Source organism: Bubalus kerabau, chromosome 14 (genome assembly GCF_029407905.1).
Source record: "Bubalus kerabau isolate K-KA32 ecotype Philippines breed swamp buffalo chromosome 14, PCC_UOA_SB_1v2, whole genome shotgun sequence".
NCBI lineage: Eukaryota > Metazoa > Chordata > Mammalia > Artiodactyla > Bovidae > Bubalus > Bubalus kerabau.
The window spans coordinates 33,320,406-33,337,644 of record NC_073637.1 but is presented as its reverse complement, the minus strand read 5'-3'; the positions used below and the strand labels follow the sequence as shown (position 1 = coordinate 33,337,644).

At 41.5% G+C, this 17,239-nt stretch overlaps 1 protein-coding gene and 1 long non-coding RNA gene across 20 annotated transcripts in view; one reads left to right on the top strand and one right to left on the bottom strand.

The window, feature by feature from the left end:
* The window catches only part of CSPP1 (centrosome and spindle pole associated protein 1), a 110,113-nt gene extending 94,706 nt beyond the window's left edge, over positions 1–15,407 (bottom strand). For 5 of the 19 annotated variants that reach the window (XM_055546167.1, XM_055546180.1, XM_055546182.1 and 2 more), the window contains exons 1-2: positions 15,217–15,406; positions 935–1,043 (exon numbers count right to left, since the gene is read on the bottom strand). In XM_055546167.1, the coding sequence (XP_055402142.1) occupies positions 935–1,033 (99 nt within the window). In that variant the 5' untranslated portion in view covers positions 1,034–1,043; positions 15,217–15,406. Of the gene's footprint in view, positions 1–934; positions 1,044–7,181; positions 7,318–15,216 lie in introns of those variants that run through there. The other 14 variants (XM_055546170.1, XM_055546176.1, XM_055546175.1 and 11 more) reach the window with 5 other exon arrangements.
* Positions 14,761–16,226, top strand: LOC129626756 (uncharacterized). The gene is made up of 2 exons (XR_008702178.1): positions 14,761–15,096; positions 15,954–16,226. It is a non-coding gene; the product is annotated as an uncharacterized LOC129626756 (long non-coding RNA).
* The last annotated feature ends 1,013 nt before the right edge of the window (positions 16,227–17,239 follow it).

Sequence of the window (17,239 nt, the reverse complement as noted above, 5' to 3'; positions counted from 1 at the left end):
GTACCAGTTTACTCGTTTGGAAAATGACAACAGTACTTATCTCATAGATTCATGATGTGAAGTATCAGTGTAACCGCTAAAGACTTTATGCCTCATCCATAGTTAGCACACAATAAATGTTAGCTATATGAATAAAATTATTTTATAATTATGGTGTCCATGTTATTTATCATTTCCACCAGGATACCTTTGTCCAGGGCAAATGCTAAACCAGATGAGACACTGGGACAACAAGAAAATCAAGACTGTCTTGGGCAAGTCATTATATCTGATTCCTCTAATTAGGATGACCCATATGGCATAGATTAAGATACATACTGTTTCTTATTACACACACTGAGCCCATGGGAGAAAGCATCACATCTGTCTAGACCATGGCTATATTCTCTGAGCCCAGCACAGTACTCAGCAGTCTCAATAAATATCAAAGCTAGAAAAGTTTTAAGAAGGCTTTTTCAGACACTGCTTTCAGAAACATTTTAACAAATTTATATTCTGAAAAGTAAATACACAAAAGAAACTATCCTTATAAATTCATTTTTTTAGATTTCAAAAATGTTTAAGATACTGATTCATTAAAAAAATGAATTATTCTCACAAAGAATATAAGAAATTGCTTTTACATCTATTTATAGTCTGAAAATTCCTTGCATTAGAACTAGTCTCCTAATCATGTTAGAAAGCACATAAATTATTAATTAAAACTCCAATAAGAGAGAAGAGAAACTGTGAGGTACAAAACACCACAGAAGAAAAACTGCATTCAAAATTACTGAAATTTTATCCAGGTTCAGGGTCTCAGAACAACAGCACAGTTAAACTAAAATATGAAACAGAAGCTTCTCACTCCCAGAAGAAGAAATTTTGCATTTAAAGAAGGTAATCTTCAGAGACAATTTAATGAAACACATTAGAAGAAAATGATTAACTTTACCTTCATTTCCATGTACGGTGGATCACTTTCCAATTCTGCTTTGTCTCTGGCCAATTTGGCTTTTCGCTCTTCAATAAATTCATCCAAATTATCAGCCATTTTGAAGATACTAAAAATAAAAAAAAATTTTTTTAATAAATTTTTAGGGCTTCCCTGGTGGCCTAGTCGTAAAGAATCCGACTGCCAGTGTAGGAGCCATGGGTTCAATCCCTGATACGGGAAGATTTCACATGCCCTGGAGTAACTAAGCCTGTGTACAACCACTGAGCCTGTACTCTAGAGCCTGGAAGCCACAACTAACAAGGCCATACACCCTAGAGCCCATGCTCCACAACAAGAGGAGCCACCACAGTGAGAAGCCCAAGCACCTGAGCTAAAGAGCAGCCCCCACTCTCTGCAACTAGAGAAAAGCCTGCACAGCAACGTAGAGCCAGCACAGCCAAAAATTAAATTATCTTTTAAAAAAGATCACAGTCTAAATATTTAAAAACCCTTCAGTGAGCATAGCTATACCAGAATATCTTTAGCCTAATTATTAACATGCAGGTTTAGTCTACATTTAGTACTCAGTGTCAGTTATCAAATCGATAACAAGCTTGAATGAAATTTGCCTACCAGCTTTCAATCTCAACTCCCCCCAAAACCTACAACATACTTTAAAATATCAGAAAAGAAATAAAAAGGAAAATGAACAACTACCACCACCACATCAGAAAAAAAAACCTTTGAGCCTTAAATCAAAACACTTTTATTAAAATTTATTTTAACCATTTGGAGATAATTCTGAACTTACAAAAAAGTTACAATAGGAATAGTACAGAGAATACCGTATATTATTTATCCATTCTCTGTTGCTTAAGATTTTGTACCTCTTGCTTTACCTTTGTGCACACAAGTTTGTCCTCTTTACACATTTTTTTCTAAAGTTATTCACAGCATGAATTACATATATCAGCGCTCTTTATCCCTAAACGTTTCAGTGTGTATTAAGAATTATTTTCTTACATAACCTCAACATACTTGTCAACCTCAATAACATTCTTTAATCTATTGTCCATGTTCCAACATTGTCACCTGACCTAATACTATCCTCTACACCATATTTTTCTCTCTCTTCCATCTAGGATCCAGTCTAGGTTAGGTATAGCATTTCACTGTTATGTCTCTTTACCCATCACTTTGGAACATTTCCACAACCTTACTTTTGTTAATGACACCAATATTTTGTAATACAGCCCACCCACCACCTACTCTTTTAACAGAACAGTCCTTATTTGGAGTTTGCCTAATGTTTCTTTGTGACTAAATTCAGGTTATGCATCATCAGAAAGAATATTACATAGGTGATGTGTCCTAAAGGTATCAACAATGATGGACACACATTCACCTGCTCTTTACTAGTGATGTTACTTTTTATCACATGGTGGTCAAGACTAATCTCTGCACTACTGTTTCCTTGTAAGTAATAAGCAGTCTATAAAACAGTATTTTTACACCATGCAAATATTCTGCTCCTGAACAAAATTCCAAGATTTAGCATCAACTGGTGATTCTTAATTGATCTAATCTTTATTCCTGATGCCTGCAAAATGCTAATTTCCAAATTTTATCACTCCCTGCATATATATTTATCAGTTGCCACTGATTTATTTTTCAGTTTATTGTTAAGACTTCATGAAATTTTTTTTTCTGTTAAGTCCTGGATTTTTTAAATCCAAAGTTGTTGGTTTTCTTAAGGAATAACTTACATCCCACACAACTCAGTCATTTAAGTGAACAGAAGTTTTAGTAAATCCACACAGTAGTACAATTATCACCACAGTCATACTTTATAATGCTTCCATCACCCCAAAAAAGTTCTCTCATGCCCCTTTGCAGTCAATCCTCACTCCCACCCCTGACTTGGGCAGCAAAGATCTGTTTTCTGTCTAATTTTCCCTAATCTGGAAATTTCATATAGATGTCTTTTTTATATGGTGTCTTTCACTTAATGTAATGTTTCCAAGATTCATCCTTATAATTGCATCTATCAGTAAGTAGTTTTTTTTTTTTTTTTTACTACTGTGTGTGTTCAGTCACTCAATTGTGTCCAACTCTCTGCAACCCTATGAACTGTGTGGCCCGACAAGCTCCTCTGTCCATGGGATTTCTCAGGCAAGAATACTGGAGTCAGTTGCCATTTCCTCCTCCAGGGGATCTTCCCAACCCAGGGATCGAACCCACGTCTCCTGTGTCTCCTGGATGGCAGGCAGATAGCATCAAATTATATGGAAATGTTTTCTATCTATTCATACCTTGCTAGACATTTGAGTTGTTTCCATTTGAAAGCTTGCTTAAGAATAATGCTGCTATGAATATTTGTATAGAGGCTTTTATGTGTTTTCAACTCTGTTCTATAAATACCTAGGAGCGGAACTGCTGAGTCATCTGTAACTCTGTTTTAACATTTTGACAAACTGTTCCCCTCATTCCAACCAGCAATGTATGAGAGTTGCAATTGCTATATATCCTCGCTAACGCTTGGTACGTTCAGTCTTTTCGACAGTCATTCTAGTGAATATGTTGGGCTCCCCTGGTGGCTCAGCTGGTAAAGAATTTGAAATGCAGGAGACCCAGGTTCCATTCCTGAGTTGGGAAGATCCCCTAGAGAAGGGAACAGCTACCCACTCCAGTATTCTGGCCTGGATAATTCCATGAACTATATAGTCCATGGGATCACAAAGAGTCGCACACAACTGAACGACTTTCACTTCACTAGTGGGTATGTTAAAGTTTCTCATTGTGGCTTTAATTTGCATTTCTCTAATGACTATGACGGAGAAGGCAATGGCACCCCACTCCAGTACTCTTGCCTGGAAAATCCCATGGATGGAGGAGTCTGGTAGGCAGCGTTCCATGCGGTCGCTAAGAGTCGGACACGACTGAGCAACTTCACTTTAAATTTTCACTTTCATGCATTGGAGAAGGAAATGGCAACCCACTCCAGTGTTCTTGCCTGGAGAACCCCAGGGACAGGAGAGCCTGGTGGGCTGACGTCTATGGGGTCGCACAGAGTCGGACACGACTGAAGCGACTTAGCAGCAGCAATGACTATGATGTTGAACATCTTTTCACGTCTTTATTCACATATCCATATATATAACCATTGGGCCAAAGTCTTCAAATCTTCAGGCCCATTTTTAAAATGAAATTGTTTTCTTATTGAGATGCAAGAATCAAACAAAAAAAACTTTTATATAAGCTAGATACAAGTCCTTCATCAAACACCTTTTGTAAATATTTCCTTCCAGTCCACAGTTTGTTTTCAAATTTTCTTAATGTCTTCTTTTTTTTAATACTTTGTTTTTTACAGCAGTTTTAGGTTCACAGCAAAATGGAGCATAAGGTACAGGTTTCCCTTATATCCTCTGCCCTGACTCATGTAGTCTCTCATGCATTATCAATATCTTCTACAAGAATGGCACATGTTACAACTGATGACTCTCTACTGACACATCATACCACCTTCAGTCCACAGTTTATATCAGGGTTCATTCTTGGTGCTGTGCATTCTATGGGTCTGGACACATGTATAATGATATGGATCTACTTTTACTGTATCATACAGAGTAGTTTCACTGCCCGAAAAGTACTCTGTATTCCACCTTTTCATTTCTCCCTCCCCTCCAGCCACTGTCAATCGCTGATCTTTTTACTGTCTCCATAGTTCTGCCTTTTCCAGAATGTCATATGGTTGTAAACACACAGTATGTAGCCTATTCAAATTGGCTTCCTTCACTTTCTATTACATACTACTAAGGTTTTTCATTGACTTTTCATGGCTTTTTAGCTCATTTCTTTATAGCACTGAAATTATTCCAGTGTCAGGATGTACCAGTTTTATCCATTCCTTCACCCCACACTGAAGGCTAGCATGGTTGCTTTTAGATTTTGACAATTATAAATAAAGCAGCTATGAACATGTGCAGTCATGTGTTCCAACCAGCAAACATTTTTAAATTTTATGAAGTCTAATTTATCTATTTATCATCAATTTTAATCAAATGTTTGTGCCTTTTGTATCATATGTAAGAAACTTTTGCCTAACCTGAGATCACAAATATTTTCTTCTATGTTTCCAAATCCTAAAAGATGATGCTGTTAAAGTGCTGCACTCAGTATGCCAGCAAATTTGGAAAACTCAGAATGGCCACAGGACTAGAAAGGTCAGTCTTCACTCCAACCCCAAAGAAAGGCAATACCAAAGAATGTTCAAATTACTTTACAACTGCACTCATTTCACATGTTAGAAAGATTATGCTCAAAATCCTTCAAGCTAGGTTTCAACAGTACACGAATGGAGAACTTTTACAGATGTACAAGCCGGATTTAGGAAAGGCAGAGAAACGAGAAACCAAATTGCCAATATATGCTGAATCATAGAAAAATCAAAGGAATTCCAAAAAACATCTACTCTGCCTCATTGACTATACTAAAGCCTTTGACTGTGTGGATCACAACAAAGTATGGAATATTCTTAAAGAGACGGGAATACCAGACCACCTTACTTGACACCTGAGAAATCTGTATGCAGGTCAAGAAGCAACAGGGAAGCCTGGCGTGCAGCAATTCATGGGGTCACAAAGAGTCAGACACGACTTAGCAACTGAACAACAATGTTTTCTTTTAGAAGTTTTATAACCACCTCTCTTACATGCATTATTTCTTACATCTTATACCCATGATCCATTTCAAATGTTTAAGGTCAGGGTCATCAATGTTCAATTGTCTGCATCTGGATATAAATTCCAGCACCAGTTTTTGAAAAAACTATCTTTTTCTCACTGAAACTAATTTATTTTAAAATAAATCCTTGAAAAATCCACAAAAATTAATGACTAATTCAATGTGTGGCAAGAAAGGAGCCAGTGCTAACTGAAGTTTTAAGTCCTGGAAACTAAACATTAATAGACTCCTGGATAGAAATAAGTCAGAAGAAGCTGGGTAGTTTGGCAAGGTTTGGTTTCACTGTGTTAAGTTACAGTTAGTCACCGATGACGACCAACTAGCTGACGGAAATTTCCAACAGATTCAAGAGGATCACATTAGAAATCTTTGTTTAAAAGTTAATAATTTTAAAGATAATAGTTGAAGATCTGAAAAATTAAGGCAGACAGGGACAAAAGATGATCCAGAACTAAATGATATGAATGTTCATTTGAGGTGGTAACAGAAGAATTGAAGCTGGGGTATGTGGTGGGGGGGAGTATAAAGAAGGAATTAAAAGAGGATACAAAGCAAAACCCAGTCAATGTAATTTACAGAAGAAAAAAAATGAGAAAAAAAGTAGTAAACAATATTAAATCCAAGAGAGCTAAAGAAAAAGGCATCCACAAAATGTAATGTTTGGAAAGTGGAAGTCACTCAGTCGTGTCCAACTCTTTGCGACCCCAAGCACTGTACAGTCCATGGAATTCTCCAGTCCATGGAATTCTGAGTGGGTAGCTTTTCCCTTCTCCAGGGGATCTTCCCAACCCAGGGATGGAACCCAGGTCTCCCACATTGCAGACAGATTCTTTACCAGCTCAGCCACCAGGGAAGCCCTTAATGTTTGGAGGACAATAATAATTTGAAAAAATGTAGAAAATCAAGTTTTACCTAAAAGAAGTATGTTGAAACTTATATTACTACAGTTAAGTAGTACATAATGTGAACTTCATTTTATTATTTACTTCCAAAAAGAACACTGATTTTAAAATGTGGCCTTAGCAAAATATATTGCAAACCAAGAAGAGTTAAGTGCAGTTTTTCACAAAAGAGCTTTTCCTAATAAAAATTCAAAACAGTTCAACAGCAAAGAGTAGTTTCAAGTGAAAAAGTCACTTTTTAAAACCTCCTAGTTTTCCTAAGTACTTTATGTCTGAAAAAAATAAAAGATAAATGATGGGATAACACATACATAATAATATAATTTGCTATAGAATTTTATAAAGAATTTAAGCAGAAATGTCTTTAAATCTAAAAACAAAAACCGTTTTACAGGCCTCTTTCACTCTGTTAAAGAGTTAATTAAGGTCTGTTAATAATTATCAGTTTAACATGCTCATTTCTTAATTCTAACCAGACTTTGAATTTATAAATAAGTGGATTTCTCTTTATTACAATAACTTAACATCAATTATAAATTCTAGAACTGATTTCACTGAACAGCTATCATAGCAATAAACATTTTTTAAGCAATGGTAGTGAGCATAAAATATATCAATACCTTAGCTGGGACTTTCTTGGTGGTCCAGTGGCTAAGACTCAGCCCTCCCAATGCAGGAGGCTCAGGTTCAGTCTCTGATCAGGAAATTAGATTCCACTTGCTGCAACTAATTAAGAGTTCACATGCCCCAACTAAGACAAGGCGCAGCCAAAATAAATAAATAAATAATTTTTTTTAAAAGATGCCATAGTTAAAATATAAAATTTAGCAAATATAAGTACATGTTTAATTATCTCTAATTTTGCCCTGCTGTCTAACGTGATTAGAGTATAACATCTCAAATACTAAATCAAAGAGTCAAAAATACTAATAAGCTTTCTTCTGGTAATACCCTCCAAAGAACACCAGGCACATTACAATAGTTAAACCAGCTGGGTTTATTACTCATCAAATTGAAGGATGTCAACGCCACCATGGGGAACTCTGGAGTATCTTATTAAGAAGGTGTTAACAATTATACAGTGGAAGTAAGAAATAGATTTAAGGGACTAGATCTGATAGAGTGCCTGATGAACTATGGACGGAGGTTCGTGACACTGTACAGGAGACAGGGAGCAAGACCATCCCCATGGAAAAGAAATGCAAAAAAGCAAAATGGCTGTCTGAGGAGGCCTTACAAATAGCTGTGAAAAGCAAAGGAGAAAAGGAAAGATATACCCATCTGAATGCAGAGTTCCAAGAACAGCAAGGAGAGGTAAGAAAGCCTTCTTCAGCGATCAATGCAAAGAAATAGAGGAAAACAACAGAATGGGAAATACTAGAGATCTCTTCAAGAAATCAGAGATACCAAGGGACCATTTCATGCAAAGATGGGCTCAATAAAGGACAGAAATGGTATGGACCTAACAGAAGCAGAAGATATTAAGAGGTGGCAAGAATACACAGAACTGTACAAAAAAGAGCATCACGACCCAGATAATCATGATGGTGTGATCACTCACCTAGAGCCAGACATCCTGGAATGTGAAGTCAAGTGGGCCTTAGGAAACATCACTATGAACAAAGCTAGTGGAGGTGATGGAATTCCAGTTGAACTATTTCAAGTCATAAAAGATGATGCTGTGAAAGTGCTGCACTCAATATGCCAGCAAATTTGGAAAACTCAGCAGTAGCCACAGGACTGGAAAAGGTCAGTTTTCATTCCAATCCCAAAGAAAGGCAATGCCAAAGAATGCTCAAACTGCTGCACATTTGCACTCATCTCACATACTAGTAAAGTAATGCTCAAAATTCTCCAAGCCAGAATTCAACAGTACGTGAACCATGAACTTCCAGGTGTTCCAGCTGGTTTTAGAAAAGGCAGAGGAACCAGAGATCAAATTGCCAACATCTGCTGGATCATTGAAAAAGCAAGAGTTCCAGAAAAGCATCTACATCTGCTTTATTGACTATGCCAAAGCCTTTGACTGTGTGGATCACAATAAACTGTGGGAAATTCTGAAAGAGATGGGAATACAAGGGACCACCTGACCTGTCTCTTGAGAAATCTGTGTGCAGGTCAGGAAGCAACAGTTAGGACTGGACATGGAACAACAGACTGGTTCCAAATAGGAAAAGGAGTACATCAAGGCTGTATATTGTCACTGTGCTTATTTAACTTATATGCAGAGTACATCATGAGAAACGCTGGGCTGGATGAAACACTAGCTGGAATCAAGATTGCCAGGAGAAACATCAATAACCTCAGATACGCAGATGACACCATCCTTTTGGCAGAAAGTGAAGAAGAACTAAAGAGCCTCTTGATGAAAGTGAAAGACGAGAGTGAAAAAGTTGGCTTAAAGCTCAATATTCAGAAAACAAAGATCATGGCATCTGGTCCGATCACTTCATGGGAAATAGATGGGGAAACAGTGGAAACAGTGAGAGACTTTATCTTTTGGGGCTCCAAAATCACTGCAGATGGTGACTGCAGCCATGAAATTAAAAGACATTTACTCCTTGGGAGAAAAGTTATGACCAACCTAGACAGCATATTAAAAAGCAGAGACGTTACTTTGCCAACAAAGGTCAGTCTAGTCAAAGATATGGTTTTTCCAGTGGTCATGTATGGATGTGAGAGTTGGACTATAAAGAAAGCTGAGAGCCGAAGAATTGATGCTTTTGAACTGTGGTGTTGGGGAAGACTCTTGAAGAGTCCCTTGGACTGCAAGGAGATTCAACCAGTCCATCCTAAAGGAGATCAGTCCTGGGTGTTCATTGAAAAGACTGAGGCTGAAGCTGAAACTCCAATACTTTGGCCACCTGATACGAAGAACTAACACATTTCAAAAGATCCTGCTGCTGGGAAAGATTGAAGGCAGGCGGAGAAGGGGATGACAGAGGATAAGATAGTTGGATGGTATCACTGACTTAACAGACATGAGTTCGGGTAAACTCCTGGAGTTGGTGATGGACAGGGAGGCCTGGCGTGCTGCAGTCCATGGGGTCGCAGAGAGTAGGACACAACTGAGGGACTAAACTAAAGCAAGACTCATAGGCTGGGCTTGTATTAGTTGATTTGGGGGAGGGCTTAAGGAAGGCTTAGTGGTAAAGAATCCACCCACCTCTTTCTTGTAGGAGATGCAAGAGATACGGGTTTGATCCCTGGGTCGGGAAGATCCCCTGGAGGAGGAAATGGCAACCCACTCCAGTACTCTTGCCTGGGAAATTCCATGGGCAGAAGAACCTGGCAGGTTACAGTCTACGGAGGCACAAAGAGTCAGACACGACTGAGCACACACTAACTAGCTAGCTTAAGGAAGCAGAGCTTTGCTCAGGACTAAATGCTGTCAGGCTGCTGCTGCTGCTGCTAAGTCGCTTCAGTTGTGTCCAACTCTGTGCGACCCCATAGATGGCAGCCCATGGACTCTGTGCGAATAGATGGCAGCCCATCGACTCTGTGCGACCCCATAGATGGCAGCCCACCAGGCTCCCCCGTCCCTGGGATTCTCCAGGCAAGAACACTGGAGTAGGTTGCCATTTTCTTCTCCAATACGTGAAAGTAAAGTCACTCAGTCGAGTCCGACTCCTAGCGACCCCATGGACTTTGGCCTACCAGGCTCCTCCGTCCATGGGATTCTCCAGGCAAGAGTACTGGAGTGGGTTGCCATTGCCTTCTCCGTGCTGTCAGGAAGTGAGCATAATTCTATGCTTGGACATCTTAGTAAATCTCACCCACAGGGAGGCTAAAGATGTAACAGCAGGAGCTGCTGCTGCTAAGTCACTTCAGTCGTGTCCGACTCTGTGCGACCCCATGGACTGCAGCCCACCAGACTTCTCCATCCATGGGATTCTCCAGGCAAGAACACTGGAGTGGGCTGCCATTTCCTTCTCCAATGCATGAAACTGGAAAGTGAAAGTGAAGTCGCTCAGTCGTGTCCGACTCTTAGTGACCCTGTGGACTGCAGCCTATCAGGCTCCTCCATCCATGGGATTTTCCAGGCAACAGTACTGGAGTGGGGTGCCATTGCCTTCTCCAGAGCAGCAGCAATCATTACCAACTGGGCGTTAGTTATTTTGTGGCTGGGACAACACTCTTGTTTCATCTGTGTTTGGACATGACGGTGGAGTAGTACTGTTTTTCGCTTGCTCTACCATGGACACAGAGCAGCTGTCTGATATTGATGTTCTGTGCAACTGCTTCAACAGAAGAACACCAAGTCTAAGCAATATTGTCAGGCCAGTTTCTAGCAACACCAAGCCCTTGGTTACATGCCGGCCTCTAGCTGTCATAGCCATTTTTCTCCTTTTCACTCCTAAAAACATGTGACAACTTACATAAAACATATTTCAACTAAAAATTTATTGAAGAATTACTTAATGAATCACAGAGACTGAATTAATGGATACAGTCTAAGTACAAAATTAAGTAAAAAAGGTTTACAATTTTGAGATTAAGTTAAAAGGAAGATCAACCTAAGGAAATCTAAATGGGATTCTTCATTCTTCCTTCACTCTACAATGTAATATCGTTCATACTTTTCCCAAGATATTACCAGGTTTTCTTCTCAGTAGCTGTATATATAGTATGTAGATGATAAACAGTTTTCAGAAAATCAGTTTAAGTGAAAGACATGGATTTGAAACCAATTCTATATGTGATTGACCTCAATGTGTTCCTTAATTTCTCTGTTCCTGTTTCCTCACCTGTAAAGTGGAACTACCTACTCCAGGGGTTGCTATGAAGAAAAAATGAAATGATTCAGTACATACAAACTGTACGGTACCCTGGTCACATAGACATCAATAACCAGGGACTTCCCTGGTGGTCCAGTGACTGAGAATCCGCCCTGCAATGCAGGGGGACTTGGGTTTCATCCCTGGTTGAGGAACTAAGATTCCACATGCTGTGAAGCAACTAAGCCGGCGTAGTGCAACTACTGAACCCACGTGCTCCAGAGCCTGCATGCCACAACTAGAGAGTGTACAGGCACCCCAACAAAAGATTTCATATGACTCTAAAAGATTCTGCATGTCACAAGTAAGACCTGACACAGCCTAATTAATTAAAATAAATCAATAAATCACAACTGTTTTATTAATTCTCATTGTATCTTCATAGTCTTTGTATACATGTATCAGTACTCATCCAAAGTATACTGGGATTTATATCACCAACAAAGGATACTTATTTATCATAATCCAAATCAATATCTTTAAATTTTAAACATAGGCCCTTCATGCTTATTATATAGATAGTAATATAAGCTGACCAGAAACATATTCATTCTGAAAAACCTGAGTCAATCCAAAAAACAGAGAAACCAGAAAGAACTGAGTATGCCTGATGCCTTCTCCCAATCTCATAACCACAAAAGGAAGGGAAAATATTGTTCCCATCCTTTCTCTCTCTGGTGAAGTGCAAATTTCCACCCTTCTATGGAAGTATTAGGAAGGGAAAGTAACTCCCACCCCAAAGGAGGACATTGCTCTAGATGCTAGGGGAATGAAAAGTGTAATATATGATCCTTGCCCTCAAATTTGGGGACATTATGTCCCCTGCCACACTGGCTCACAGTCTAGCCAGACTGGGGTTGATGTGAGGTACCCATCCATAAAGGATCCAATAGTGGTATCAAGAAAACAATCTGAATATGTCTGGAATTCAGAGTAGAGTCCATGTTAGTAAAAAAGGGTTAGTAGTTTTTTAAATGATTTTTAAAGCTATAAAAGAAGAGGCTGTCAGGAAAAAAAGAGACCCTAGGCAATGGCACCCCACTCCAGTACTTTTGCCTGGAAAATCCCATGGACGGGGGAGCCTGGTGGGCTGCAGTCCATGGGGTAGCTAAGAGTCAGACACAACTGAGTGACTTCACTTTCACTTTTCACTTTCATGCATTGGAGAAGGAAATGGCAACCCACTCCAGTGTTCTTGCCTGGAGAATCCCAGGGATGGGGGAGCCTGGTGGGCTGCCGTCTATGGGGTTGCACAGAGTCGGACACGACTGAAGTGACTTAGCAGCAGTGCAAGAGAACAGAATAGCAGGGAGTGATTATATATGGGTGTGGGGTGCAGCGGGGAGCCTGTGAAAAAGCCTTAGAAGATAAAAAGGGAGTTCTGAGCTGAACCAAGATAATGTTTTTCATTTCCCATCCACATGAAGATCTTTCCACCTAATGAAAGGTGCTAAATCTTTTTCTCCTGGCAGATGACATCCACATGAATGAAACTTGCGAGGGTGTATCTAAACTTTGACAAATCTCTCTAAATATTGCTAAGAAGTAAATACCATGTTACTGGAAGGAGAAAGAAAACTGAGGGTTAGTATAGAGAGAGCACACAAATTTATAAAAGCACAACTAAGTCTGTTAGTAACTGTTAATAATACATCATTAATGCTAAGAACAGTAACATAAATTAGATAAACTTTTGGTTATGCAAAACTTCCAAAACATTTATTCAAACACTTTTGTCTCCCACTCAGGAAAGCAATCAGAAATTAAGTCAGAAAGACGTTAAAGGATAATCTGCAATCTGCTCAAAGTCTGTAATAGTTAATCAGGTTAAGTCTAAAAACTTCATTTGAGAAATGCTATACTCAAACCACCCTTTTTTTCCCCCCAATTTTTAAATTTATTTCAAAGTTAAACCCAAGACACACTGATTTCATAGGAAATCCACTGAGAAATATTTTTCTAGGCTGACCACCTGCTTCCCCTTAGTCTTCCCCAGCAGAGAATGTGCATGCTAATTACTTTCATTCTCAATCACTGCTGTCCCATCACTATACCAGCATCACCTGAACTGTGTGTGTGGTACTCGGAATGTTCTTAGTTATACCCTAATTTCACTAACTGCAAAAGATTTTCTGGGTTAACCTGTCACTTGAATTTTCTGGCTACTTTTGAAGATGAAGTCTAAAGAACTCTTAGATGATTCTCCAGTGGGGGGAGGGGGCAGATGTTATTTCATAGTATAGGTATTAGCAACGGAACACCTGGAGCTGTGCTGATCCCATCTGCCATCACTAGACGACAACCTGTAAAACCAAAGAATCATTTGATGCAACAGTCAACTAAGTGACTCAAAACTGGAGGTTTAATTTAAAGAAAAAACTAGAGGGAAAAAGCAATCCTAGAGGAACTCATTCTAAGCAATCCATCATCATGCCTCTGTGTGTGTCTGTGTGTGTGGAAGGCACAACCAGATCCATTCAGTGAAAGCACCCTTTTTCAATTTATCCTATCTAAAACCACCTGCTCCCTTTCATCGGGTTATCTGTACTGCGTGCCTGGGTGCTAAGTCACTTCAGTCATGTCCGACTCTGTGCGACCCTATAGACTGCAGACCTCCAGGATCCTCTGTGCATGGGGTTCTCTAGGCAAGAATACTGGAGTGGGTTGCCAAGCCCTCCTTCAAAGGATCTTCCCAACACAGGGATCAAACCCTCGTCTCTTAGGCCTCCTGCACTGACAGGAGGGGTTCTTTACCACTTGCGCCACATGCGAAGGAGACGCAAAATTTCATCCTTGGGGAGCACTTCAACATACACTTAACCATCAGAAAGTCAGTGCACTTCTAGCAAGAAAATATATGCAGAAAAGAAAGCAACATTTTACGGGTTACCATAGGATTCATTTTTTATGAACATGAAAAGCCATTTTTTCATGCAAAGTTGAACGCCGTCTGTGTAGGCTTTTTACAAACTCATATTGGTTACTATTAGACTCCTGCATTTCCCAAGGTGTTTGGAATCGAGGTAGTGGTTTACTATAGAAATTAGTCTTCCCAGAAACCCAAGCTAAACTTCATCCTATAATCTTGAGACCCAGCTTCTCTCAAAGGATGAATCCCAGTGCTAAGTTATTGCAAACGTGATTCCAATCGCAGGTAACTATCCTAAAATCAAGGCAATTAGAAACAACAGGTTCAAGCTCAAGGAGCCCGGGGAAAACTGGGTAATAGCAGCGCCGACCTCACAGGGCTGTGGGAATCCAATTTTACTTGCAAAGCAAAGCACTGAGAAACAGCGCTGGGACACAAGCACTCAATAAACGTTAACCATTAACCAGCCCCGAGTGAAAGGAATGGTGCTTCGACAGGCACTGGCGAGCAGCAGAGAGCGGCTGACGGGGAGGGGAGGCACGACAACCGAGGCGCAGCTGGCCTCCGGGCGCCGGCGCCGTGGGTGGCAGTCTCCTCGGGAAGCGTCAACGCGTTGTCAGGCAACCGGGTCTCAACAGCACCCAGGGCGGCGGCGGTGGGAGCTGCGGCCCGGAGTCCAGACCACGTAACCAAGGCACCGCCCCGGGCCGGTCTGGCGACGGCGAGACCCTCACGCACAGGGCAACCCGGGCACCGAGCACCGCCTCCAGCCACGCTGCAGCGAGACCCCAGAGAGGTCCGGGACCCCGGGGCCCGCAGCTGCTAGACACCAACCACAGCCCGGCGGCCACGAGACCCCAGTACGCAGGGAACCCCACCCCAACCCAGGTAACGCCAGGACCTTGGCCCCCAGTGAGGCCCTCAGCCGCGAACCCAGCTCCGGGACGCTCCTCAAGCCCGGCCACACCCTGACAGGCCCGCTCCCCACCGTGGCCGATGGACGCTTACTCAGCTAAGCGGTCTGGCGTCGGGGAACAGCACAGCGTTCTAGCGAGGCTCTAGCCGCGGTCCGAAGAAGCGACGGCAGTCGCCTAGCGCGGGAACGGTGTGACAAGCCACCCGGGCTCCGCCTCTCAGGCCGAGCCCTCCGCCCGCCCTTCGCCAACGGCCGGGCGTGGCCCCGCCCCACTGCGGCCGCGGGGCAGAGGCTCGCGGCCGGGGGCGCCCCCTGCCGCCCCGGAGGCCGCATGGACGCCCGGCGGTTCGCAGGGCTCTCCCGAATCTGGGCTGGGACTCCGCCTGAGACTGTTCAACTGCCAGAGTCACTTTCCAGGCTAAACTGATTCTGCCCACTTCAAACCTTCCAAGCCCTAGATCGCCTCTGTTCAGAGCCTGGGGGAGATGGGTGGGGGGGAGCCTGGAGGAGACAGACAGGGGAAAAGGTAGAGAAAAACTGTTGACACACCTCTCCGGGCACTACTGCTCCCTCAGGAGTCTGGTCAATGTTTTGTCCTAGACTTTATTACTAATTTCAAAATACTCAGTTCACCCGAATACTTAGTGGCCATATATCACCACTAGAAAAGAGATCTCTCTCTGGCTTCCCAGGCCAGTGCAGCTAAGGGTCCTTTATCTGAAGTCACCTTGTATGAGGGTTTGAAAGATAATGTCAAAACCGCAGGCGGGGCTGTAGATTCCGTAATTCCTATATATTTGTCTTAACTAAATGTCAAACACCTTTCTAGGAGTGGAAAATACAACCCAGAGCAGAGTACACCCGCTTACAGTGAAAAGAAAAACTTCCAAGTAAACAAATACATTATTTCAATGTGTAACAGCTACAGAAGCACCTACAGACATTTAGATTCGTCGTGGAAGGAAGATGACTGGTGAGAGAAAGAAGTTCAGAATGATTGCATGGTAGAGCTCTTTGAACTCTTTTTAAATATTAATATGAGCTCCCAGTCAGAAAAGTAAGAGGAAAGCACTCCAGGCAACGCTGACCACTTATGCAAACTTTCAAGGTAACTAAAAGTTGAAGTTGCGGAGGTGAAACTACCCCCCGCCCCACCTCTTTTTTTCCCAGTAATATAAACACTGAGCATCTAAGGTAGGTATTAGGGATAAAACAAGGAATAGAGACCCAGTCCCTGTGTTTTGGAACTTAGAATCTAGTGTGGAATGCGGGATAGGAGAAGAAAGAAGGATACCTAAAACAAATAAATGAAATAATTAAACACTGTATTAACTTCAGATCAGATCAGTCGCTCAGTCGTGTCCGACTCTTTGCGACCCCATGAATCGCAGCACGTCAGGCCTCCCTATCCATTACCAACTCCCGGAGTTCACTCAGACTCACGTCCATCGAGTCAGTGATGCCATCCAGCCATCTCAACCTCTGTCGTCCCCTTCTCCTCCTGCCCCCAATCCCTCCCAGCATCAGAGTCTTTTCCAATGAGTCAACTCTTCGAATGAAGTGGCCAAAGTACTGGAGTTTCAGCTTTAGCATCATTCCTTCCAAAGAAATCCCAGGGCTGATCTCCTTTAGAATGGACTGGTTGGATCTCCTTGCAGTCCAAGGGACTCTAAAGTCTTCTCCGACACCACAGTTCAAAAGCATCAATTCTTCGGCGCTCAGCCTTCTTCACAGTTCAACTCTCACATCCATACATGACCACAGGAAAAACCATAGCCTTGACTAGACGGACCTTTGTTGGCCAAGTAATGTCTCTGCTTTTGAATATTCTATCTAGGTTGGTCATAACTTTGCTTCCAAGGAGTAAGCGTCTTTTAGTTTCATGGCTGCAGTCACCATCTGTAGTGATTTTGGAGCCTAGAAAAATAAAGTCTGACACTGTTTCCCCATCTATTTCCCATGAAGTAGTGGATGACAACATATTCCCCCTAGATTAATTCGGTTTAGGGGACAGAAGTGGTTCCACAGTGGAATGTAGAAGATTAAACTGTAAACTGCTTCAAGAAGTGGGTACTGGACACTTGCAAAACACTAATAGCTCGTATATATGTTATT